We start from the raw sequence: 24,824 nt of genomic DNA, 5'->3' as shown, positions 1-24,824 counted from the left end.
GTAACAGCTGATTTCTTGTCAGGATTATATGTTACAGAATGCAAATCGAACAGAAACAACAGAAACTTATCTCTGGAACATATCCTTGCCTTGTGTCATCTTGACGTTTTTGTCAACCTCAAAATTAAAAAAAAAAAACAAATAAAGCATTTGAACTACTTGAAATTTGTATACATATAAATTTAATTTATAAATACAATTCCATCCTAACTTTTTATGAATCTCTTTATTTATTTATAATATGTTACCAGGAATCGGTGTTTTTGGCACAGGACCAGTTGTTAAAGTGCTTGTACCAATTCTCCAAGAGAATGGTTTCAAAATTGAAGCAATCTGGAGCAACATCATTCAAGATGCTCAAGAGGTAGCTAAAGAATTGAAAATACCGTTTTACACTGATAAAATTGATGATGTATTGCTCAGAAAGGATGTTGATCTTATATTTGTGCTTTGTGCACCTAATCTTCATACACAAATATCAGTAAAAGCACTTGGAATTGGAAAACATATAGTCTGTGATAAGCCTGCTGGTTTAAATCAGACAGATGCTTTGAAGATGGTGAAAGCAGGACAATATTATCCTTCCCTAATATCTTTGGTAAACCATTCCTTTCGTTTCCTACCAGCTTTCACACATTTAAGGAAAGCATTGATAGAAAATTACTTGGGTAGCCCTGTTACCCTGATTGATATCAAGATCCAATGTAGTTCTTTGTTCAATGAAAATGATCCTTTCAACTGGAAATGTGACGATGTTATGGGAGGTAACTACTCAACAAAATCAAAAAAGATATTTTGTGTTATCAAAATATTTTTTAGGCGGAGCGCTGAACCTTATAGGCAGTCATGTGGTTGACTTAGTGACATTCCTAACTAATCAAAAAGCTATAAGAGTTCATGGTATAGTTAGAACATTCATGAAGACCACTGATACAATCAAGGGTATCAGGAATATTTCAGCACCTGATTTTTGTTGTTTTCAAATGGAACTTGCAAACAATATTCTGGTTACGGCAACTATTAATAGTCATATAGCAGGGAGCTCCTTCCATCAAGAAGTTTTAGTATGTAGTAGTACTGGTCATTTACTAGTGAGAGGGGGAGATCTATTTGGTAGAAAGAGCAAAGGTGAGATAGGGAAGATACTCCGAATAAGAAGGGGTGAAGTATTTTATTTTTCTAGGAAATGAAGAAGTTATTTATCTTGATGTTGAAGACTTGAACTGTTCAGTACCGAATCTGAACTTGCCTAAACCATTCATAAAAGGCATCTGCAAAATGGTGTCTGCTCTTCGTGAAGCATTCCTTCCGGTAAAAGAGAAAGCTGGTTGGATAAAAGAACCTGTATCTTCTGCAGCTAATTTTGAAGATGGGCTTTATGTTCAGGCTGTTTTGAGTGCTATCAGACAATCTTCTAAGAATAGAGAATGGGTGAAAGTTAACATTATAACAGAACAACCTGATACTAATGCTTTACTCAGTGCAGCTGTTAGAAGAACAGCAATATCTATGAATTAGTTCTCACTTTTAATATTCATGGCATCCACGATGAATCAGTTGTGTAATTTGTGATGAATGTTGCATTAATTTTTTTTTGTATCTTTTGATATTTCAGTGAAAATATTTTGTGATATGTTGTTCTTCTACTTTGAATTGATTTAATATTTAATTACTCTTTTTATACTTCTGTTGATTTTTCATTTTTGTATATCAAGGTTGTAACTAAATTCAATTGGGCAATTAATTTTTATAAGGGTATTGGAGCATTCAACAATACCTTGTATCATTTGTTTTCTTCTGTTATTGAGTTTTTAAAAATGCTAACTTTTGTGATCACTTAAGGTTGTGTTAAATTTTTCTCTATTTGAATTATTTAATATTTATTTAAATTGTATCATTGGTCTGCTAGAACTAATATATTTTTACAAAACCATTTATGATTTTTTTTTATTATGAACCACCTAACCCACCTATCAAATTTTGAATCAGAGCCATATTTTCGGAGAAAATAAGATGCTGTTACAGACATAATATGGAATTTATGCAAGGAGGTATCATCCATAAGACATACAAATACACGGTTTTTTATCATCAGGTAGATCTAATTTACCACCTGTCTAGGATTTTCTCCAGAATCTAAAGAATAAATTCACTGAAATTTGGTGCGAAAATCGGGTAGCATTCGATAACTGTCTTCTAAGCTCTTGACTTCCATCGACTCATTCTGGAGTCGACTGAAAAAATTGATAAATGAACATAAAATATATGTGTGAGTGTGAGCCAGGAGAAGCACATCAGCTTGATCGTAGCGGGTTCAAATCTGGGTCAGGACTGATATTTTTTTCTTTCAAATTTGCTTTGTGGTGGTGTAGAATATTTTGGAAAAATAAAACTAAGGAAGCGTTGTTTGAAATACACAGCAATTTTTGACCTAAATAAGTTATATCCTGGTTTTGGTGGAATTGGTATGTTCTCTGTTTCGAAATGTTTGTGAAGTTGGCCAAGCACGAATTCCGAGAAAAAAATTGTGCTAGGTTTGTGCTGCTCTGTGCCGTGGACATTTTTTTTTAAATTCCATAGGTACACGGTTCTCAAGATATTCCACAAAATGTATGGATGAGTGGGCCAGCCCTTTTTGAAAAAATGGGTTTTTATGGTTGAAATAGATTGTGCTATATATGTGCTGAGTTTTGCCGTTCGATGTTTCGCGAATTTTCCTCTTATTTCCCGGAAAATCGAAAATAAGAGAAAAGCGATATAGCCCAGCACTTTTGTTTTTTGTTCCCAAAAATGCATGACATAATTTGTGCTATATTTGTGCCGACTTGCGCCGTAAATATTTTGTCGAAAATTCATCGAATTCTCCGGGGAATTTCCAAATTGAAAAAAAACTAGCCCAACAATCTCGTTTTTTCTTAACGAAAACATATATGGAAAAAAAATTGTTACACGTGTACTTACTTGAGCACAAATTTAGCACAACTAGGTACATATATAAAAAAATTTCAACAAAAAAACACGAAAGTGCTGGGCTATAACGTTTCTCCAAAATTTTTATTTTTCGAGGTAGAAAACTTCATGTGAAAATTTTAACGATACAAGTTAGTATTCGTGTAGCACAATTTCTTCCATATGTTTTCGTTAAGAAAAAACGAGTGCTTGGGCTAGCATTTTTTTAAATTTTGCAATTTCTCGAAAATTCGTCGAATTTTCCTAGGAATCGAAAAAATATTTGCGGCACGAGCAGCACAAATTATCAAATTCATTTTTAGGAACAAAAAACCATGCTGGGCTAACTTATTTTTCTGGCTGGAATGGCCACTCCATACATTTTGTGGAATTTCTCCCGTATGGAATTAAAAAAATCTCCACGCCACGAAGCAGCACAAACCTAGCACAATTCAGCACAAAAATTGTTTTTTTGAAAATCGAAAAATGTTGGACCAAAACTTGACACACATCAACGAGAAACTTTTTCTCTTGTTTTACGAGGAATAAAATTGTCCCTATATTATAGAGGGTGTTTTCTAAAGATGTGGTAAAAACGCAAGAGGAAAGAGACATTTAATATTTCGTAAAAAAAACATGGTCTATATATAGCTCATGCTGACAGAGATAACAAAAATCTTCTCTTCTCACGTTTTCGTCGATAAAATTAAAAGAGCATTTCCGATATAAGAGTATGTAACACAAAACAAGGCTTTATAAATATTTTATTTAAAATTAATCTTGGATAAAAAACATATGGAAACACTAATATATAATACAAAGAAGGAACATAATATATAATAATCGATATACTACCTATACATAATATTGAAACTCATAAATAAATAAATACTTCGAAAAATAATGAAAATTATTGATCTGTTAGCTGCATATAATTCACAATAGCAACGGGAAATTATATATCCATGTATTCAAGAAATACAATAACTAGAATAATTAGCATTTTATACATAATGAATCTTGGAGAATACAAACATATATTTGTAATTCTAGAATCACCTAAGATTTCCACAGTATCAGGTAGGTAACATAATAACTTAATCCACAAATACTCAAACAGAGCGGAGAGATAATGCGGGGTCCAAGCAATAAATAGGGATGATTATAAATTACTTTTCACAATGCATCCACCCTCTTTTATAACGACACGGCAATTTGTTAAACCTTCAAAGTCCAATCATTCAAATATTATAAATAGTTCTCACATTTTGCGGTTGATGCCGAGCACCCTGGAGGTGCAGAAAGAGATTTTCGAAGAGGCATAAATTAGTAGTAATAGGATACATCCTTATCCCCGATGACAGCGTTCGGTGGCTGGATAGAAGGCACCATATCTGTCCAGGAAGACGGGAAGAAGTCTGATCCCCCTCTGGATTCGTTTCCGTCAGAATTGCTCTCGTTTTTCACGAAACTGAACGGCCATGTCTGCAATGAGTTTATCAAAATTAGATTATAGGTAGGTACATAGCATCGTGTCTCTGAAAGGAAATTTATCCAAAAAAAGAGATCTAAAAGAAATTTTCTTACGAAATAATTTGGGTTTTCTATGTTTTTTCCATTCATTCCGTGAAGTACCCACTACCTACCCTCGTACTGCAAAATTCCATTTCACGAACCCTAGAGAATGACACCCTTTTTAGGAGTATTGTACCTATCAGAAAAGGATGTATGAAATATTTTTCCTCAGAGGAAATGAAAAATCGGACTGAATAAGATGTACCGGTGGATTCGGGTGACTTGGGACAGTCCTGTAACTTGGGACAATTACCCCCCTTGCAGATTTCTTTGTTTCTTACCATTTATGAGTGAAGGGACAAACTTATAAGATTGTGTACCGTCTTTTCGGTTAGTTTAACAATTAATTCCTGTTCAGTTTGTCGTGACCAGAGCGTTTGAATTGACAGGAAAAATTAACGAATTCAGGAGAGTAAAAGCGCGTATTTTATGGCTCTTATACTTTCTAGTGTCCTGTACATGTGTTTCACTTTGTGCATGTGTAATTTTTTTTCCTGGATACGTGGGATATTGGGATTTTAGATATGTCATGAAACAAGATTGTTTACAAATCAAACGGCAACACGGATCTCATTCATTTATTTTGTTTATTCATAGGGTGACTTGGGACAATGCCGAATAGATACAAGCGACGCATTGGCAGCAGGAAATATGCCGATTTTTCGCAGGATATTATTATTTACGTTATTTCCACAAAGAAATCACCAAAGAATTAAAGAAATCAAAGTACTCTTGTTTTGTTTAGTTTTTTTTACATTCGAGTTGCAATATATTTGCTTTCGCTGTAATAGGGGTTGATATCATTTAATTTCTTTACCGAATTTCAACTACATAATTACAAATTCTAATTTTTCAAAACTATACACCGTCCCAAGTCACCTATTTCATTTGAGAGTTGAGAAATCAATGGATTTTAACTTGTGTCCCAAGCCTCCCAAATCGGTGGGTGACTTGGGACAAGTATATTTTATTTTTTTCAAAATTTATATCTGAATTCTGAAGCATGGTATATATCCTAATCAATAGTCTGAGTCATTAAGTATATTTGAACCTCTTTCTCGTATGAAAATAAGTCGCCGTTTTTGAAATATGACAAGTTGAATTTCAAAATTGTCCCAAGTCACCCGAATCTACGGTAACAGTCCAGTCAAGGTGAATCTTTGACTCGTACAAATATTTTAACAGTAGATCTTCAAGTTTAAAAAAAACACTCTTTTCCTTTACCGTTTCTTTACAATTTTTTCCGAATTGGCTCGGTTTGAAAGATACAAACTGTTGAAAAACCATAAAAAACCATAAAACGATTTTCATTTTGGATTAATGTTTTCCTACTATATAGTGTTTCGAAAGTATTACTTTCCACAAACATTGACGTTTGGAAAGAGGTACTTTTCCACAGAAAACACCCCTCGATTTACTTTATGGTACTTTTCCGCAGGCAAATATTAAAGAGGCGGATCAATCATGAAATTTTGGCATGTCTCTATGCGCCAATCATAAAATTCAAACGTTTCTTTATGCGGCCGAAAGCACAAAAATATTATTTCTCATAACGTCAGTTGTAATGTCGATATCAAGACAAAAACTCAAAGTGAAAGTGTTTCATTATTCACGCTAGCAGGAAAAATAATGTTCCTAACTCATGTGGAAAGTGCCTTTTCCGCACACGATATAGCTTGACCGAACTCAACTGCAGTCTGTTGCGGAAAAGTATCACTTTCCACATTTGTTAGGAAAATAACTATTTCCATTTATTTCCTGAATCTTTTTCGAACATAATATATCACCGAAAATTCAAAGAATCCAACAGATGAAACGAAATTGAAGGCTTTCTAATGAATATTTGAACGTTTCGCAAAAAAAAATATTCTTCATATTTTCTCATACCTATAATGCGCCGTTTTCGAGTAATTTGATGTTCACAAATAAAAAATTTCTGTGAAATTCGAAAAGTTGGGTACTTATTTGACCAAAAGCAGCTCTTTTTGAGAGATCCATAGATGTATAGTGTCAGAGATTTAGCTCGAAGGTAATTTTGTTTTTCCAGGGGTGGACAGCTCATTATGAAAACTTAAAATGGCTATATTTTCTTATCAGGACCGAATCGAAAAAAATCGTATAGGAAAAAAGTGTTTATTCTGAACTCATGAATATAAGTGTTGGTAAAATATTTGTACGAGTCAAAAAAACAAGACAAAATTGTTGTACGACAAATTTTGAAGCAAATTTCTTGTAGATTAAACAGCTTGATCATTACAAACCTGAATAAACTACAAATTTATGGCCATGGCCACTCCTGATATGCATTTCTCTTTTATTTAATTCTATGATTATTTACAGGTTACAGGAATTCAAGCATCATATTTATTATTCGAGTTTGAATGATGATTTCGAATAAAAAAAATAATCCTAGCGCCCGGAATTCGTTATACAAAGATTTTGACCGCAAAACAGCTGGGAACATTTCGTAGCCGTCTGATATTTTAGATGTTTATTTAAGCGAAGTACGTCCGCTTGTGCCCACACGACATAACAACAGAGGCTTCCTCTAAAATTATACATCATTAGAAATTTAAGTGTCTTTTGTCTTTGTCGATATACGTAAAGAGAGGGCGAATATGACGAGTAGGAAATAAACATTCGAGAAAATAACACTATGCTGGAATTCGAATTCGTTTTTCAACGTTTTTTATTTGCTTTTTTTAGAGAACTCTTTGAACGTGTGTCGAAAAATGACCTAACAAAATTCCCAAAAAGTTGGGGTCAGTTAAAAATTCGTCAAGCCCGAACGTTTGCACCGAGCTCTATGAAATTTCGTGATTTATTACTAGAAGAGTTGCTCTTTTAGAATATGTATCGTATTGGGATCTGTGTTGATTTTGCTGGGAGATACGCGTGCCAAAAGTTGTCCTTCCACAATCGCCATTCCCATCTTCGAAAAGATGGGGTCAGTTAAAAAATCGCTACACCAACCACTTGTTGTTTTATGTTTTTGTACTCACCAAACTAAGGGGATGTTTATGCATCATCTCCGAAGACGTCAAATTCTGATCCATCAATATCGCCCTCAAATGCGCGATATAACTGGTTGCCAGTCTCAAAGTGTCCAGTTTCGATAGTTTGGTATCTACAGGTACCCAGGGTAGTGTTGTCTTCAGTCGGTAAAAGGCTTTACTTAGGACTCTCATCCTAGCTCTTTCTCTGGCATTTGCAGCGTTCCTTTGGGGATGTAATCTGGATTCTTCCAGTTCGTCTTCTGAATCCTCCATTTCCGAAGAAGTTCGTTTCTTCCGGGGCATCGTTCATCTGCCAAATATTACCAATATAACAATATTAATGAGCAGGTATTAGGTTTTCCCGAAAAACAAGACCAAATTGGTTGTATCTCATATTATTTTAATCGTAAAAGTACAGGTGCCATATTTCCGAATATTCTATGCTTATATTACGATACTCATATTGATATCTTTGAAGTTATCATTTCCTATTCAAAACATTTTGAGGTAACTCAACACCATACGAGGATGTATTGCTATCTATAGTTAGCCTAGACCAGTTCCATGCATGAAAAAAATATTGCGTCACCACAGCAACGAACAATAACTCATTAGAAGTGTCAGTGTGAAGTTTGAGGTGAAAAAAGTAAACCAGAGTTACGCAATAAATTGAAAGAAAGAAGATGTCCACCGAAATTGTGTCTGAAAAATTGGAGTATCGAGCCATCATCAAGTACCTGTATTTAAGAGGGTTAAGTGGTAAGCAGATTTACGAAGATATGCTTAATACCCTTGGTCATCAATGTTCTTCGTATGCGACCGTGAAAACTTGGACTTCAAACTTCAAAAGAGGTAAATTTTCCATTGAAGATGATGACCATTTGGGCTAAAACGGATATCTGAAGCACTGATATAGATATTTCATACGAACGCGTTCATCATATAGTTCTCGTCAATTTGGACATGAGGAAAAATTGCTGCAAAATGGATCCCCAAATGTTTGAATGTTGACCAAAAACCAAAAGCGTGCAAGGGTAGGAGCATCGCGTTCGATCTGTGCTCGATTTGAAAACGATGTAGACTTCTTAAACCGAATTGTTACATACTATGTATGAGACTTGGGTATACATTTCATTTCTACGATCCAGAAACAAAACAACAATCGATGGAATGGCGACACTCTGGTTCTCCAAGACCTAAGAAGTTTCGTGTTCAAAAATCTGCTGGAAAAGTTCTTGCTTCAGTTTTTGCTTCAGTTTTTTGGAATTGCCATAGAATAATCATGATTTATTTTTTGGATAAGGGTGGAACAATATCAGGAGACTACTATTTGACATTACTGACCGCTCTACAGGAAAAAATTAAAGAAAAAAGACGCAGAAAGCTAACCAAAGTTGTTTTGTTTTTGCAGAACAACGCAATCTCATATTGCCATGCAAAAAATTCGTGATTTAGGGTTTGAATTACTAGAACACCCCCCTTATTCACCAGATTTGGCCATCCAGCTATCATCTCTTTCCTCAACTGAAAAAAAGTTTAAAAGGTCGTAAATTTTCTTTCAACGAGGAAGTTATAAAAGCTGTGGAGGTCTGGTTTGCAGAGCAAGAAGAAACATTTTTTTCAAAGGACTAGAGACGTTGCAGGTTCTCTGTAATAAATGTATCCAATTAAGAGCAGAATATGTTGAGTAATAAAATATTTTGACATTGAAATTTTGTTTGGTTCTATAGTAGGCTAATAATTTTTCAATATATCCTCGTATAGGTACTACGACACTCGTATTGATATCTTTCAAGTGATTATTTCTTATTCAAAACATTTAAGGATAACCTAGCACCATGTATGTATGTTAAAATAATTTTATTATTCGTCTACGAATTTAGAAAACATGAACTTCTTGCTGGAAAATTAAGTTTTATGACTAGTTATTATGTTTTATACATGGGATGTTTTTTTAACAGTAACTTGTGCACCTACTGATGAACATAACGTTTTCTAAATTTGACATCGAGCATTTGTCTCTGGAAATAGTGGAAACAAACACAAAAATAATCTTTTTGCATCAGGAAGTTCACTGGTCGAATAAAAAAAAGTTTGAGATTCCGTAAACAAGTATTTTTGCGTCTAATTCAATAGTTGCCTGGAAATTTTAGTGATGCTATTGAAAGCAGCTTTGATATTAAAAAAATTCTTATAGTTACGTATACCAGAAAACACAAATCTTTAAGATGAATCAATGATTGGAATTCGAGCTATAAAGATTTTCTAGAAAATTTCAAAATGTACATGTACTATAGTGAGACTTCATGATTATTATGCAAAATCAACATACGGCTATTTAAAAAATCAACGGTTAATCTAGTTCACTGTACTAAGGTATTCCATATGTTTTCCATGATTTGATGTTGAATATCAAGATACATACAGAAAGAAACTCCACTTGGCAGTTCTATAAAGTATCAAAGGGTTGAATACTGAGTGATTCCAAAAATTTATTCAATTTTCCTTCAAATCCAGACAGGGAATGGAATGAAAATATTCAAGGGGCTAAAATTTTAATTTTTTTTTCCAAAATTATAATCCATGAGAATGATACATTTACGCACAAAAAAAATTATCGGTATGAAAATAGATACTCACTTGAGTTTAGCGTTTCTCCTTTGAGAAATCTGAAATTCACGATTCACGAACTGCCCACAAATTTGTTAATTGGACTAATTGACGATTTGAAGAAATCTGAGAATACACACTTTGGAAGATTTAGGGCTGGTCCAGAATCATCTTGGCTCCTCCTATTCATTAGTAGAATGACCGGGATAGGTCCCCAAAATTAAGAGGAACATGATCAAGAACGGGATGTTGGTTGTGCTGTCATAATCTACTTAGTACTATTGAATTTTTGAAATCGATTATTTATCCGAATATTCTCATTTTTCCTGATATAATTCAATTTTATTATATTATTAGTGACGAAAAAGGTAAGCAATGAATAAATATAATTGTTGCTATTCCAGATTACCATTTCCCAAGAAAACAAATATTTTCCGATCCTAGTTTGAGATATTATACACCAGATCGCCATTTTCCAGGAAAATAATAATTTATTCGAATTTAGGATAGAAAATTTCCATTTCGCTTGAGTTTTTCACATGCGTACAGTTTAGTTTCCTTTGGTTGATTGGTTGTCCATTTTTATCATTTTATCCTTCACTGTGATTAAATTTTTATATTTTAAATTTGGAGGGTTCAGTATTGAGGAATGAAAAATAAAGAAAAGAGTCTACTATTCTTCTTGTAATATGTTTTAATGCTGTTAAACATTTAAACACAAAATTCGTTAAGGACCTACATAATGCTATATGTTATAACAAATCATCGGTTAGGTAATAATTGATAAATCAAAACGTAATTGGTCAACCTAAGTGTGAAAAATCATCATTAAGTCACTTTTCTTTTTCGAAATTTTCATGGAAATGTAAGTAAATGATGTAAATTATAAAGGCGGGGATATTTTTTACCTAAAGAGTGATTAATAAATCATTTTATACAGAATTCTTTGTGTTGTTCAGGGTTCTCTCATATGAGAGGACAGGGCGAGTCCAAAGACTCGTGTACAAATATTTTAACAGTAGATTTTTGAGGTAAAAAGAAACACCTCTTTCCTATACTTTTTTTTCTGATAGGGCCTGATAAAAAGATAAAGCCATTTCAAGTTTTCATAATGAGCTCTGCCACCCCCGGGTAAAACAAAATTACTTTCAGATTAACTAGCTAAATCTGTGACACTACATCATCTACACTACACATCTGTGGATCTTTTAAAAAGAGTTGAATTCGGTGAAAGTACCAAAAAAAAATCAGTTCCCTGAGGTAATAGAATCATTATCATATTTGTTATTTTCAATTCCATTATTTCTCTTACTACTTTTACTTTACCTTTTATACAATTCATGAATACAGTTTTTGTGAGAACTGATTGCTATGAATTTCTCGTCTATTCTGTCATAAATTAACACCTATGAATATCTAGATGACTAAACTAAAATCATATAACAGATTGCAAACGTTAAATCCAATTAAATATTCAAGAATCAAAAATTTTTTCGTTCATCACATCCCAATGTCTTCTGAAAAGACCTACGTATCAATCACTTTCCTTGTAGTCCTTTGTGTTGTTGTCGTAAGAAAACAAACAGTAGATGCGTGTGAATTATTCTCGCTAACCGAAAGCAAAACATCTACATGGTCACCCACTTGGTTTATGATTGAGGGATGAGCACAAAGTATTTTATTACGGATATCTTTCAGGAAAATAAACAATTTGGTAGGATCCGGCATGGGGATGCCACGAAGGGCATCAGGGTATATTTATTTATATGTGTCCCATTTAGGTATATTATTTCCAATATTGACCTTTTGGAATTGAGCATACAAAATATGTTACATCCTTGGAATTTTCATAGTTTTCTTTTCGATTCATGTATATATTTCAAAAAACGAATACATACCCTTTAAGAATAGTCATAAAAAATTAGAAGTACCATTGATAAAATAATTATAATTAAAATTGAATTGAAAAAATTAAAACAAATAAAGCAGAGTTTAGTATTCTGAATTTGTTCGCTGCACGCTGCTTGCTGTATAATTATCTATTGAAATCTCTATTACCAGATCAAGCAATCGATAAATGTCAGGTTCTGTAAATTTTTTGTGTGTTTCTATTATTAAGTACGGCTTCAACCATATTGATTTGTTCTGATCAAGTATGTTTCCATTTTATTCCGAAAATCTTCCGTTGAATCATGCACCTAAAGAGGAAAAGTTGTTCAGTCTAGCGTAAATAAGAATCACTTAAATTTAGACCACTCCAGGTGCGTGATTTCACCAACTCGTAAGTAGTCTTTCAGTCAGAATACAATTCTTATAATGACAGTTTCCGCTCCTCTTTATTTGCATACATTCGACGAAGACAGAATCTGCATTGGGGATCATTTCCAACGTAAATGTTTTTCAGATGTTTCGAAAATTAAAATAAACACGATTTAAATCATATGAATTATGAATGCTGATAAATAGAAATCTGCGAAAAGGAAAGTTCTAGTTAAAATCTTAGTTAGCATCATTTTCTTCAGATACATAAGAAAAAAGTCCTTTTTTTTTCGTTTTGGTCTTTTCATAATCGAAGAAAAATATAAATACCTACCTCTGTTTTCACCTGAGTGTAAATTATTCATTTTTATTTTTATATTTTAAAAGGGAAGTAAGCGTTCATATTTTACTTATCGCTTAACATTCGAATCTCTATATAATTTCAGATTAGAACAAAGCATTTTATTAATCGAATTTCACATAATAAAAGACAATATTGTTTTGTTTTATGCAATAACTCGGTCTTTGAAATTGGGCAAAAGAATCATGGACCTACAGTTCCTGACACAATCAGGAAGACTTCTTGTACTTCCTGGTATATTGACCTCAGCACTGGCTGTCCTTCTTGACAAACCATTTTTGTTGCATTTAGAAGGAATTGTAAATCTAGGCGCATTCTCCAACAACTGGCCAGCAGGTCCCATCTCAGTCCTCATCCATCTGTTCTCACCAGCCCTATGAAAGTATTAAAAAAAAATCGAAAACCTCTCTTTTCTTTCCGTAAAAATGCCGATATTTCCCAAAAATGAAAAATCAATAATAGTTTCTCAGATATAGATTTGTTTTTGAGAATTTTATTATTTTTTTTTTTCATTTTGGTGATAGGAATTCCACGAAACTTAACAGAAGTCTGCGAATCGCTACTTTACATCTGTTTGCTGAGTTTTAGTTCAATTGGTATTTTCTGAATATTGGAAAAATATTCCAAAACTATAACTCCATTTTCGGCACAAAATTCGTAAGGTACAGACATTTATGGACCAAATGATAATTTCGCTTGGTCCTAAATTCAGTCAAACTTTTCCATGTTCTGATAACCCTAATACAAATTGTGGAAAGAGATTTCCCATACGACGGTATAATGATCCGAACTTTTTTTAACGATTTCTGGTGAAAATAATATTAACCTACAACAAACTAACAAAGAACCGATCTCTGGAATGTTTAGGATGATTACATTCGAAAATCTTTTTTTATCGAATTTGATTCCATTTTCCATTATCTTTCATCATAATTATGTGCTAAATCTTGCATTTGATTTTTAACTTCTTCATTTTCTTCATTTCTTATCAGTCTATGCATATATCATAATATCTATTGAAAAGTAATATGAATGTATTACCATAAAAGAAAGTTTGGAATGTCATCCTTGAAGAAATATTGTACCAACATAATCGTTACTGGTAAGAGAGCTGCTGATGTTAGGGAACAGAATATACAGAATCTGCTGAAGACTTTATTGAAAGAAACTTCTGCTGGTGACGACACTTTCTGGAAGAAGCAGAAACAGTTAATGAATATCGGTTTTATGGTTCAGAAATGGTCCTACACTGAAGGGGTCCTATCATTTCCTTTTATGAAAATTAGCGGTGCATTCGTGGATTTCGAAAAAAAATGCCCTATTATTAACATTTCCTTCGATAATAACATTTAACATTGTCAGATCTTCAGATGATATTGGCTGAATTTGGAGCAACTATAGTTATGTTCAATGTAGTTATTGATCTCGACGGAATGATATTCGACATACTCGCATTAATTTCTCAAGAGAACATATATAAGTATGTTAATTTTTCAATATAACGCCACTGCCCTAGTGTCGCGTTAGACAGAGAAACATCGAATGTGTGTACTAAAAAACATTCATTTGTAGCACTGAATGTGCATTCCATGTATCTATACTTCATTCAAATTTATTTTAGCAGTCGGTTGGCCATGAAATAATTTTCTCAAGTTTTTGTAACTAGAACGAAGTTAGGTTGGCACTCATGAAATGTCGTTAATGTCATAACGCCGTTGCCACAACTAATATCAATTTTTATTACGAAAATTCGAAAATGCCGAAAGTGATTGAAAAAAGAGACAGGGTTTCAGGAAGTGCTATTTAGAATTCAGGTCCGCTCATTCAAATAGTTATACCCTGATATTCTAAAATCCACAATACGTCAGACGGTAGCGAACATATTCAATGTAAGAGAATTTATATAATGTTTCATCTGAATCTAAACGACTTATATTTCAGCTGAAAATTTCTACAATCAGAAAGATTGTGAATGAAGAGTATGACAAAGAATTTCCTTCTATTGGGAGACCCAAAAAAGTGGTGGCATTTGGGAATTTTATGTTTGAGTGAATTAATGCGAAAAGTTTACTACAGGATTTTCGATAAATGTCATCGGAGAATAAGTTCCCTAAAATGGATTTTTTTTGTTTTTCATTTGACTTGTCCTATACAATGTAAATGTCTTAAGGTACTAATAAATACCTAATTATTATAATTACATCAATGTATTAAGATGAATAGCCACAAATACGCGCAAGCGGCGCAAGTTGCCCTGTTACTTGTTTATTCATGTGAAATTTTTGTTCAACAGTGAAGTTGCATCTTAACTTGAAACTTCCTTCAACTCCTTTTTTGATGCAAGATGTTTTTTGTTGAAAAATTTAACATTCTTGTAATTATCTGTAAATTCCTTCGGGAGATACCCATTGCCAACCACTGCAACATATGCATTTCATCTTCGGGTTAATATTTTTGAAATCTACAAATGATGTAAGCCAAAGAAGATAACGAACATCAACTCTCCTCAAGCTAGTGCATATTATGATATTATACTGATCTCTTGTATTTTCCATGCAAATAACTGGATTTGGTATGCCTTCAATCAGTTTGTATAAACTTCAATTATGTTCGTCACATATTTTCCGAAGAGATTCGACATTGTGATAAAATACGTAATAACAGAAACTTTTACGTAGTACGGGCAACATAGCGTTGATTTAAAACCCAAAAATGTTTTGACAAGCTTCATAACCCCACATTTTCGTACTATACAGAGTGAAATGTGTCAAATTTTCATGGCCAACCGACTGCTAAAATAAAGTTGAATGAAGTATATGTTCTAAGAAACCGACGAAATGATGGAAACAGTCTAAATAATTATCCAGAAATTAATCAATCTCCCATAGATCATTTAACGTTCGTGTTTCTGGTTTTAGTATGATGCCTCGTGCATTTTACCTCAACATAATCATCGAAATATAGGCTTGTCCATTTGAATAATCTCATGACAATGAACCAAAATCTGGTGAGATAGAAGAATGACGACTGCAATCCAAGTTCCTGAAAAAGATGAATCTCCTTAAAAATGCAATCTGTATAAATCACAATAATACGAATTATTATTATTAATATGCCCGAAATTACTGGAGACCGCCAAAAATGTCATCTGGATTTTCTGTTCCAGGGAACAAAGTATGCCATAAAAAATTATCTGCTAGCCTGCTGTAGCGGGTGTAATTTTACCAAAGATACTCCATTGCCCTTCCCGGTTATTTAAAAATATGCCAGATAAAGCAGAACCCCAACAAAGGATACGTTCTGAGAGAAGAATAAGAAATTCTTCAAAACTTACTCTATAAATGAATGTTTTCCATCTTGTCCTTCTCCTGGTGAATCTATGAAAATGGTCGAAAAGTAAAATGAACGATGAAATGAAGAAGACGAAAGTTGGTAGGGCCGATAATCCTGGTTCGTATAACTTTGAACCTTCATATATATCTTTCACGAATTTGTAGTGTAAACCGTATATTGAAAAATTGCGATTCGAGAATATTTCCATCAAACTGAGAATTTTTAGATATCATTGAGAGACACAAGCTCTCATTTCTGAACGATCTAACGTCATATTGATTAATTTGAACCAATTTTCTGTGTCAATATTTAGCGCGGAAATAATAATATAAAAATAATGTCGTAATAATGTGGTTCTATCTGACTGGGGCTATTTTCAAAATTTTCGCTGATTCTTCGAATAGTTTCGGTTCAGTCGTTATTTGCACGATATCGAAGCTTTCAGGAATTTGAAAATTTCTGGTCTAGAATATTAAAAATTTAACTTATATTTCTCCGTTTTATTTCTAGTGTTTTTTATCTGAAAAACGTTCTATAACGTAAAGAAAGAAAACTTCATTGAAATTTTTATATCAACTGATGCTGATGTATCAAATACGATACATTTTAGCCATTGTAGAAAGTAGAAATTGAAAATATATTTGGATGGAAATGTGCCACTTTCTTGAAAATTTGTGTGTACGAGACGCCACTGGAACTGTCAGAGCCAAAGCCAAAGCTCAAACGAACTACTGCGTAGTTCTAATGTCCTGTTCTAACCTTACTTTTTGACTGGTTTTCAAAACAGTCAAAACAAAAATAAACAAGTTTTCTTGAGTTCTAATTTCGATTGTGTTCTTTATTAATGGATTCACTATTGAATTACTATTACATCATTTCATGAAAAATGGGACTCGTTTTGAAGAATTTAGAAACAATATCGTTGAGCGACAAATTGTCCACTTCTTTCGCCACTGAAATATGTGAGGATGGGAGGATATCCTTACTTACTGAAAACAATGTTTATGTGTATACTTTGACGAATTACATGGATAATGAATTTAGTGATATGGCATTCAAAAAAAAGATGATACATCTTCCGAAATCATCATTGAGAGACGAGTTTGAGAAGGATTTAACAGAGCTTTTCGATGATATTGGTGGTGATGATTTGAACCAATTCATGGCTGAATTAGACATAAATAATTGCCTAGAATTTTCTGCTTCCACTGACATCAAACCATTAGCACTGAAATGGGGTCCTAAAGGTTTGCAAGGCAATTCATTTTGTGTATTAGCAGTTCTTACTAATCTATATGGACTTTCAATCATGGTGGAATGTAGAGATGAAACAGATTCTGTAGATTTTTGCTGTATCAGCAATGTTACGAAATATATAGTCGAACAGGCTTCTAAAGAATGGGATTCAGTTAGTGAAGTAATCGGTGAACTTAGCATTGAAGAATGGAAAGAACGTGCTTTATCTATTCGACCAATAGGTTTGCTGCAATTTTTTTTTATTTCACATTCACATAACACTTTTCTCATTGTATATTATTCATTGAAGAAATGCCTCATCACCAATTCTTCATGCTGTTATAGTAAAGTTTGTAGCCTTTAAACTTCTGTTGTAGCATTTGAATGGAGTCATCTCATTAATAATTCAGATGAAACTTATGCGATTTTATTTGTGGCACATCCAAGTGGTTCAATCACATCTTGGAAATTCACAAAAATCAGTAGGAGCACTTTGGAATCAAAACCTCTACAATTAGAACCCGTGCAATTTGTAGGAATGTTTATTTCGTCATTAGTAAATGTTTCCTCCATGTATTGGAAGAAACTGGGAGGAAATGGTGAGTAATTTAATGAATTAATTCAAAATGAAGCAACTTTTCATTTAGTTGTTCATTCAATCACTTTTATACCACATCATGTACTAACTGTTTTTTCAAAATAATAATCACGAAAAATTACCATGGAAGATATACCAAATTGTTTACTGTTTTGTAGTTACTGGATAATGCATCATTTGGCAGGATCTTCTTCAATAATATCTGACAGATAGAAAGAAAATTCAGAATAGTATATTACCCAAGAACTAGAAATTTTGATGTAAAGAATTGCATTTTTTAGTGTAAAAAGTGAATCAACTACTTAAATCTGAGTGAGGTTTTTCTTTTCATTGAAATATTGAAATATCAAAAAGAATTTCTATCACTTTATAACTTTTCAAATACAAATCTGAAATCCTGAAAACTAGTATACACATTTAAATTGAATATTATAGATAGGTTGTTCAAAATAAAAAGTCAATTATTTAAATATACAGGTTGTTGCCAAATAAGTGTCGTAATGGAAATCCATAATTCCTCCTGAACAAACGAAAAAAAAATTTTTCTTCCATTTTTCTCTCCAGGCTCTTGTTTTTGTGATATAGGGTGTGAAATAATAATTTTGATACAATTAAGGATACGTAGGTAGATGTGTGTTACCAAAAAACTATAAAAATTTCATCAACCAATTAAATAATAATATGAATGATAATATACTTATAAGTACAAAAAATGATATGAAATATAAAATGAGGATAATTAATCAATTTTTTGCGTAATCTGAATCTTTTTTTGATATTTCATTACACTGCAAACATGTAACACTGCTTTTTAAAATGAATATTGAAAAAAATTGTTTTAGTTGGAGCGCTTTTTTTGGGAAACGATGAAGGAAAATTATCAGTGTTAAGAGTATCCAATATGAATACAGAAACCCTAGTGTTTGAGGAAGAAATCTTCGGTATCAAAGAAACTAAAAGGAGAGTAAATTACATAACTTCAATTGAATATAATCGTTTCACTTTTATTGTTATTGCCTTTGAGGCATTTTTGAGTATTATCTTGATTTTGGAGGATGGAAATATTTTGGATGAAGTTTCATATAATACAGGAACTATGGCTACCACAGGTAATCAATGATGAAAGAAATAGAAAGGTCTACTTATATGTTTGATGTAATGAGAATGAAGCTATCATTTGCATATTACATTTAAAATCTTTTCAGGACTATGTCACTTCAAAAAAAATATTTTGTTGTTGCTCACAGGAGAAAAATTAAGGCAACTGACATTGAATGTTGAAGATGACAAAATACAAATAAAAGATGAAAATGTCTCGGTTGATTTCGATGGAGCAAGGTTCAGGAGTTGTGGTCTTGTGTTGTCTAGGAATAGAATATTTCTCGGTATTCTAGCACATCCATGTCGTTTGAAAGATATAACTAGGCATCCCACACCATCAAAGTTCTTCATTTATCATGATACTGCGAAAATACCATTGAAAATGATTCTGGAAAATACCGAAAAGAGCATAGCAGACTATTGGGATTGTTTTGAAGTTTTGAGGTATGTAAATTGTTGTTACTCTCATTGAGCATATACATTAATTATTTATATGTTTGGGTTTCTTGTTTGTCCTTTTGAATTATGAACTTAGAGAAATGGATATTGAGTTGCTTTTAATTTGAATTCTGTTATGTAGTTATGTTTGTACGTTCTGGATTGTTTTTTATAAAAAGGAAATTGGATTTAGTTGAAATGTTAATCTGTTATAATTCATAGGATGATATCCCTGAAAGAAAAGAAGTTCCCATGGGAGGGAATCGACAATTTGGATTATGACAAGTTAACAATAACTCAGTTGAAATCTTTGAGGTTGATTTCGAAATTATCAGAGAAAGTTTACAATATCATTCCTCAGATCAAAGGTTACAACATAAAACCTTACATCCTTCTCCATTACTTGGTGACGATTCAGATAGTGGTTCAGCGAATGAGGAGGTTGTTGAATGATTTGTGCCAAGGGAAACAGTTGTCACTTTTTCAAATGCAAAGCTTGGATATCAGCAACATGTACTTGAAAGAAATGGTTTTACTGAAAATACTCGAGAAATGCAAAGTGGGAGAAAGATTTGTCGATGATATAATTGGTGTAATGGAGCTCGCTAATGAACTAGAATATCCCGATATGCCTGCATGCTTCTGGTGCCAAGAAAATATCCTTTTTATCAAGTTTTTTTTTTCAGCTCAGTTTAATGAAATACTGGACCAGACAGACATCGAATTCAATATCCTCACAACTTTGAATTTCAAGTGTTTTATTCAATATTTTTATTCACAAACTATTTAATTACATAAGCACTAAAAATTTCAGGAATTCAGAAAATATTCTTCGATCCAACTTCAACTCAACAACTCCAACAATTCGAAGGTCTACCTGAAAACATAAAAAATTTCATTAACAGTTTTCCAAAACATTAAAAAACAACTCCACAACTCAACTCCAACACCACCTACCGAAAACATTCGCGAACCTAAACCATACAAAGCTTTATCTGAACATACACACAAAATGTCATCAAGATTGTAACAGCCATTCGGGATTTTTTTTTATAACTTGACCGCAATGCCAATGTGCTCGATAACAAATTTAAATCATCTGAGCCTTTCCCCAACATACACACTTAAAATATCATTCAAATCGATTCAACCGTTTGAGGAACAATAATGCAAAGGTGGTGAAGTCACGGAATGAATTGGACGGAAGAAAAAATGGGGGATCCGATCTCAAACGCGCCACGGGTGTTACGGATTAGTTTGCCAACCAGAACCAAGACACCCTTAACCGGCAATGGAATCGGGGCTCAGTTTCAAAACTAAGGGATTGCAGGTTGGGGGGAAACAAAGGACGGCGTTGGGAAACGGTTATCTTCTCTATTTTCTGCTTCCAACGGGCTTGCGCGCCAGCCAGAAATCTAACTTCCAGCGAAGAGCAACCCAAAAGGATAAGGGAAAAGGGTGCATAATTGTTCACCACTTTGGTTTCTGCTTCCAACGGGTTTGCACTCCAGCCAAAAATCGTACTTCCAGAAGTGATTAAGGATAGGGTAAAAGGCACACTTTTTCACCACTCTAGTGTCTGCTTCCAACGGGTGTGCACGCCAGCCATAAATCAAACCAACCAAAAAGGATAAGGGAAAAGAGAGCACTGTTGTTAACCATTGTGGATTCTGCTTCCAACGGCTTTGCACTCCAGCCAGAAATCGCACTTCCAGATACGAGAAACCCAAAAGGGAAAGGGAAAAGGGTGCACAATTATTCAAAACTCTGGTTTCTGCTTCCAACGGGTTTGCACTCCAGCCAAAAATCGTACTCCCAGAAGTGATATAATGGGGAATTCTCCTCAGTTTGGGTTATCACTGCATATGCAAGTTTAAACTGAATAATTATGAGTTCCATTCATGATTTTTTCAAATTCACCGCGGAAACTATTCAAAATCATCCTTCAAATATGGGGTTTTAAAATTTAAATCGCTTTGTGCAGAGTTTACAATTTGGCAACAGCGCATACAAGACAATGAAAAGAACAATGTCCGATCAGCTTGTTTATAAAATAACAGCTGTTGATCTACAGGCGCGTATTTACTGGCGAGCTTCAACTGCAACCGGCCATAAAAATCCCATAAAATTTTACGACCTTCCTCGTTCGTCGCAGACTTCATAGACAGCCATCTTTGTCTATCTCGTCAAGATAATGCATTTGTTGTCCTTTATTATCAAGGCATATTTCAGTCGATGTTGCCAACTTGTGCAATCGAAATGAAACGCTTTAAATTTTAAATACCCATTTTAATTTTTAATTTTTAAGTGTTTAAAATATTTTTTTTTGGAAAACGGTTGAAATGGTTATTTCAAAACGTGACGTTTCGAAGATATTTCATAAAAAATACATCATTTTCGTCAGAAGGAGTATTCCCTATTGATTAGGATAGGGTAAAAAGTACACTTGTTCATCACTCTAGTTTCTGCTCCCAACGGGTTTGCACGCCAACCACAAATTGTACTTCCAGCGAATAGCAACCAAAAAGGATAAGGGAAAAGAGAGCACAATTGTTCACCATTCTGGTTTCTGCTTCCAATGGGTTTGCACTCCAGCCAGAAATCGTACTCTCGGAAGTAATTGAACTGATTAGGATAGAAGAGAAGGTACCCTTGTTCACTACTCTAATTTCTGCTTCCAACGGGTTTGCACACCAGCCAGAAATCGCACTTCCAGCGAAGAAAAACCCAAAAGGATAAGGGAAAAGAAATTGTTCACCACTCTAGTTTCTGCTTCCAGCGGGTTTGCACTTCAATCAGAAAATCGTACTTCCAGAAGTGGTAGAACTAGGTAGGATGAGGGGTTGAAACTGAGGTTGCCAAGTAAAAGTACGGAGTTGTGTCTTACCTCTGTACTCGGCCTACGGTAGTTGTCTCCAGCGGTTGCTTTGGCACTAGCTACTTGTTGAGCGGTTAAAATCACGGTGGCGCACTTTTACTTAAACTTTTGAATAGAAGCAACTTCAAGAATCAATCAGACTAAAAGCGAAAGAGGAAATCGTAAACGTTATACAGAATTCAGGATTAATAAGAATGAATTTCAGAATTTGAATCGCTACCAAATAACAATGATACACGAATACTCAGCACAGACTTAACACTAGCTGTCGCATTTATTTATTATACCCACCGGTGAGGTGTGGAAACGGAATGTCCCTCATGTGCCGAAAATCCTCCATGAAAATGTCTCGACTCTGGCTTATCGGTACTAGCAAACAAAAACTCGGTAATCTCCAAATTCAGGCTGTTTTTCACAGTTGTAAACCTAAACCATCTGTGCCCCCAATGCCATTTGTCGTTATTCTCTCCCTTTTTCACAAATTTTCTTGAGATTGTTCCTTAACGAAGCACACAGATTATAGGTCCAAACTGCCTACCACCTCACAAAGATAGCCGATGCGTCATATCAATGATGCAGATTTACCTAACACCTGGGTACAAATGTCCATTGTGCGGGTGTGTGGCACATATCGAGATGGAAAAAGAATATGATATTGTGACATGTCCTTACTGCGATGTTCCAATGTACGAGAGGTATTCATCGAAGAATGTCCAGAATGCTTTGGAAAAAACGGATGTGCTCACTAGGAGGAAAATGGAACTTTCTCTCATGAAGGATGTCCCCAAGAATATCGATATGTGTTTTGATGGTGACGTGGAGGAAGATGATACTCTGGACGTTGTTGAAAATGCTGTGGACTATTTGGCAGTGAGTGATAGTGATGAAGAAGAAATCAACAAGGAAAGAATGACTAGTCTCTATAACGAACTTTTTGATGTGAATAAAACGAGTTCAGATCGAACTGAGATGATAGATGATTTAGAAGGTTTAAATGCCCAACAAAATGATCATAAGGGTGGCAATTATAATGATGAAACAAGAGAAGATGATAGTTCAGAAGACCAGGCGAAAGAAGATGATAGTTCTGATGATCAGCTGAAGGAAAATGATAGTTCTGACGATCAAGAAGAAGAAGAACTTGAAAGTTGATTTTCAGTTCATCATAGATGTATTTGTTGATAGTTTTAATAAAATGAATTTTTTACATACATACTCTCTTATTCATTGCGCTATTATCAAAACTCCTTTTCTATAAATGAAGGTATAGAATTCTATTTTAGGTAAAAATTCACGAAACTCATATTTTTTGTCCTGAAGCTTTCATTGGTCCGATCAGAAAGTGAAATCGAATCCTTTCACAATTCCTATTGTTTTCTCTCCTGCTGGTCCTTGATCTTTCGTTGAAAGATTGATTCCTAACATTATCGAAGACGTTTACCGAGGACGAAAATAACATGTCTCCTAAAGGTTCGCGGCAATCAAAGCTCTGCCAAAACAATAATTAAATTCGCACAGAATGGCCAATGGATTTTCAGATTGTGAATGCCTCGTGCCTGTGAAATTGTTTCATGCGGAGGTATCAAAGCTTTGTAACCCAAAAATTTGCCACTATGGAAATTCGAACTCCGCTTTTGACATATAATACGCGAAATATCGGTGGAAAATCTATCAACTTTAACAAATATTGCCATGAAATTGAACATCACATGCACTTCATCTACTCTATGCGATTATAAACTATTTTCATGAACATTTGGACAATGTGAGAAGCAGCTTAAGCTGCTTCTCAGCAATTGCTGAATTACCTACGTTTTTTCTTAATTTTTTGCTCTCATACTTCTGAACCACGCTATGTAGTCATTATTGAATGTCCACACATAATTCTCACAAAGAATAATGAACTCTATACTCATTCTACTCCCAGGTGAATTCACATTGAAAAATTACTAAAGAACACAAAATTACATTTTTCACATTTTCACTAAACATTTAAAAACCTTCGCTTGAATTGTAAAAATCAACAAAACTGTGGAAAATTCAATATAGAATTAAGGTTTTCTTTTTTTTATATCACATATCCCTTTTATTTGCACGAAACTGCTATTGTTGAAGAGGTAGAAAAATGTTCGCTTATCCTTTTTCACACCCTGTAGAAAAAAGAAAGATCGGAAATGAATACCCTGCGCCAGTTAGGTACTTATAGACCAAGAATGGTGGTTCACAGCACTGTATAGAAAAATTCACCAACATAACCGAAGAAATTATAGTGGATTTTTAAGAAAAAAAGGTTATTTTATGAAATGGTGACGTAGCAATTCAATGCAATGGCGGTCCTAGACTGAATTTCTGAATGAGGGGGGGTAATAATTGAAAGAACAATTAAAATTTCAAATCAAGACTTTAAATAACACCCTGTAGGTATCTCTAGGTAGCATTTGCAGTCCAATATATTTTCTTAAAATTGTACAAGGAATCTCTCCTTTTCTT

General features: G+C 33.8%; 4 protein-coding genes across 4 annotated transcripts; 2 read left to right on the top strand and 2 right to left on the bottom strand.

The window, feature by feature from the left end:
- Positions 1-126: 126 nt before the first annotated feature.
- On the top strand, positions 127-1,933 carry LOC123315321 (glucose-fructose oxidoreductase domain-containing protein 2). Its single transcript, XM_044900978.1, has 3 exons — positions 127-764; positions 820-1,128; positions 1,184-1,933. The coding sequence occupies exons 1-3, from the start codon at positions 242-244 to the stop codon at positions 1,516-1,518; spliced, it is 1,167 nt and encodes a 388-aa protein (XP_044756913.1). The 5' UTR covers positions 127-241; the 3' UTR covers positions 1,519-1,933.
- Positions 1,934-3,995: 2,062 nt separating this feature from the next.
- LOC123317650 (transcription factor 21) lies at positions 3,996-7,828 on the bottom strand. The gene is made up of 2 exons (XM_044904258.1): positions 7,527-7,828; positions 3,996-4,434 (listed from the first exon to the last, which is right to left on the bottom strand). The coding sequence occupies exons 1-2, from the start codon at positions 7,821-7,823 to the stop codon at positions 4,276-4,278; spliced, it is 456 nt and encodes a 151-aa protein (XP_044760193.1). The 5' UTR covers positions 7,824-7,828; the 3' UTR covers positions 3,996-4,275.
- A 5,008-nt stretch (positions 7,829-12,836) lies between these two features.
- Positions 12,837-16,357, bottom strand: LOC123319311. Its single transcript, XM_044906212.1, has 4 exons — positions 16,085-16,357; positions 15,691-15,792; positions 13,792-13,940; positions 12,837-13,124 (listed from the first exon to the last, which is right to left on the bottom strand). Exons 1-4 carry the CDS (start codon positions 16,289-16,291, stop codon positions 12,896-12,898), a joined length of 687 nt encoding a protein of 228 aa, XP_044762147.1. The 5' UTR covers positions 16,292-16,357; the 3' UTR covers positions 12,837-12,895.
- Positions 16,358-16,851: 494 nt separating this feature from the next.
- On the top strand, positions 16,852-23,545 carry LOC123321596. Its single transcript, XM_044909279.1, has 6 exons — positions 16,852-17,561; positions 17,697-17,918; positions 18,760-19,026; positions 19,123-19,462; positions 19,679-20,112; positions 22,849-23,545. Exons 1-6 carry the CDS (start codon positions 16,970-16,972, stop codon positions 23,484-23,486), a joined length of 2,493 nt encoding a protein of 830 aa, XP_044765214.1. The 5' UTR covers positions 16,852-16,969; the 3' UTR covers positions 23,487-23,545.
- The last annotated feature ends 1,279 nt before the right edge of the window (positions 23,546-24,824 follow it).

The sequence above is a fragment of the Coccinella septempunctata genome, chromosome 1 (genome assembly GCF_907165205.1).
Source record: "Coccinella septempunctata chromosome 1, icCocSept1.1, whole genome shotgun sequence".
Taxonomy (NCBI): Eukaryota; Metazoa; Arthropoda; class Insecta; order Coleoptera; family Coccinellidae; genus Coccinella; species Coccinella septempunctata.
Note: the sequence above shows the minus strand (reverse complement) of the source record. Positions and strands in the feature narration are given on the sequence as shown.

Bases quoted from the DNA above. Each gene is read 5' to 3' on its own strand.
- LOC123317650 (XM_044904258.1), bottom strand. From the start codon at position 7,823: ATGCCCCGGAAGAAACGAACTTCTTCGGAAATGGAGGATTCAGAAGAC. The intron at 4,435-7,526 runs GTGAGTACAAAA...AACTCATTGCAG, and splicing joins ATAAACATCCCCTTAGTTTG to ACATGGCCGTTCAGTTTCGT.
- LOC123315321 (XM_044900978.1), top strand. From the start codon at position 242: ATGTTACCAGGAATCGGTGTTTTTGGCACAGGACCAGTTGTTAAAGTG. The intron at 765-819 runs GTAACTACTCAA...AATATTTTTTAG, and splicing joins ATGTGACGATGTTATGGGAG to GCGGAGCGCTGAACCTTATA. The intron at 1,129-1,183 runs GTGAGATAGGGA...TTATTTTTCTAG, and splicing joins ATTTGGTAGAAAGAGCAAAG to GAAATGAAGAAGTTATTTAT.
- LOC123319311 (XM_044906212.1), bottom strand. From the start codon at position 16,291: ATGGAAATATTCTCGAATCGCAATTTTTCAATATACGGTTTACACTAC. The intron at 15,793-16,084 runs GTAAGTTTTGAA...CATCTTTTTCAG, and splicing joins GGAAAACATTCATTTATAGA to GAACTTGGATTGCAGTCGTC. The intron at 13,941-15,690 runs GTAAAATGCACG...TGCTTCTTCCAG, and splicing joins ATTTCGATGATTATGTTGAG to AAAGTGTCGTCACCAGCAGA.
- LOC123321596 (XM_044909279.1), top strand. From the start codon at position 16,970: ATGGGACTCGTTTTGAAGAATTTAGAAACAATATCGTTGAGCGACAAA. The intron at 17,562-17,696 runs GTTTGCTGCAAT...CTTCTGTTGTAG, and splicing joins TTTATCTATTCGACCAATAG to CATTTGAATGGAGTCATCTC. The intron at 17,919-18,759 runs GTGAGTAATTTA...AAATTGTTTTAG, and splicing joins GAAGAAACTGGGAGGAAATG to TTGGAGCGCTTTTTTTGGGA.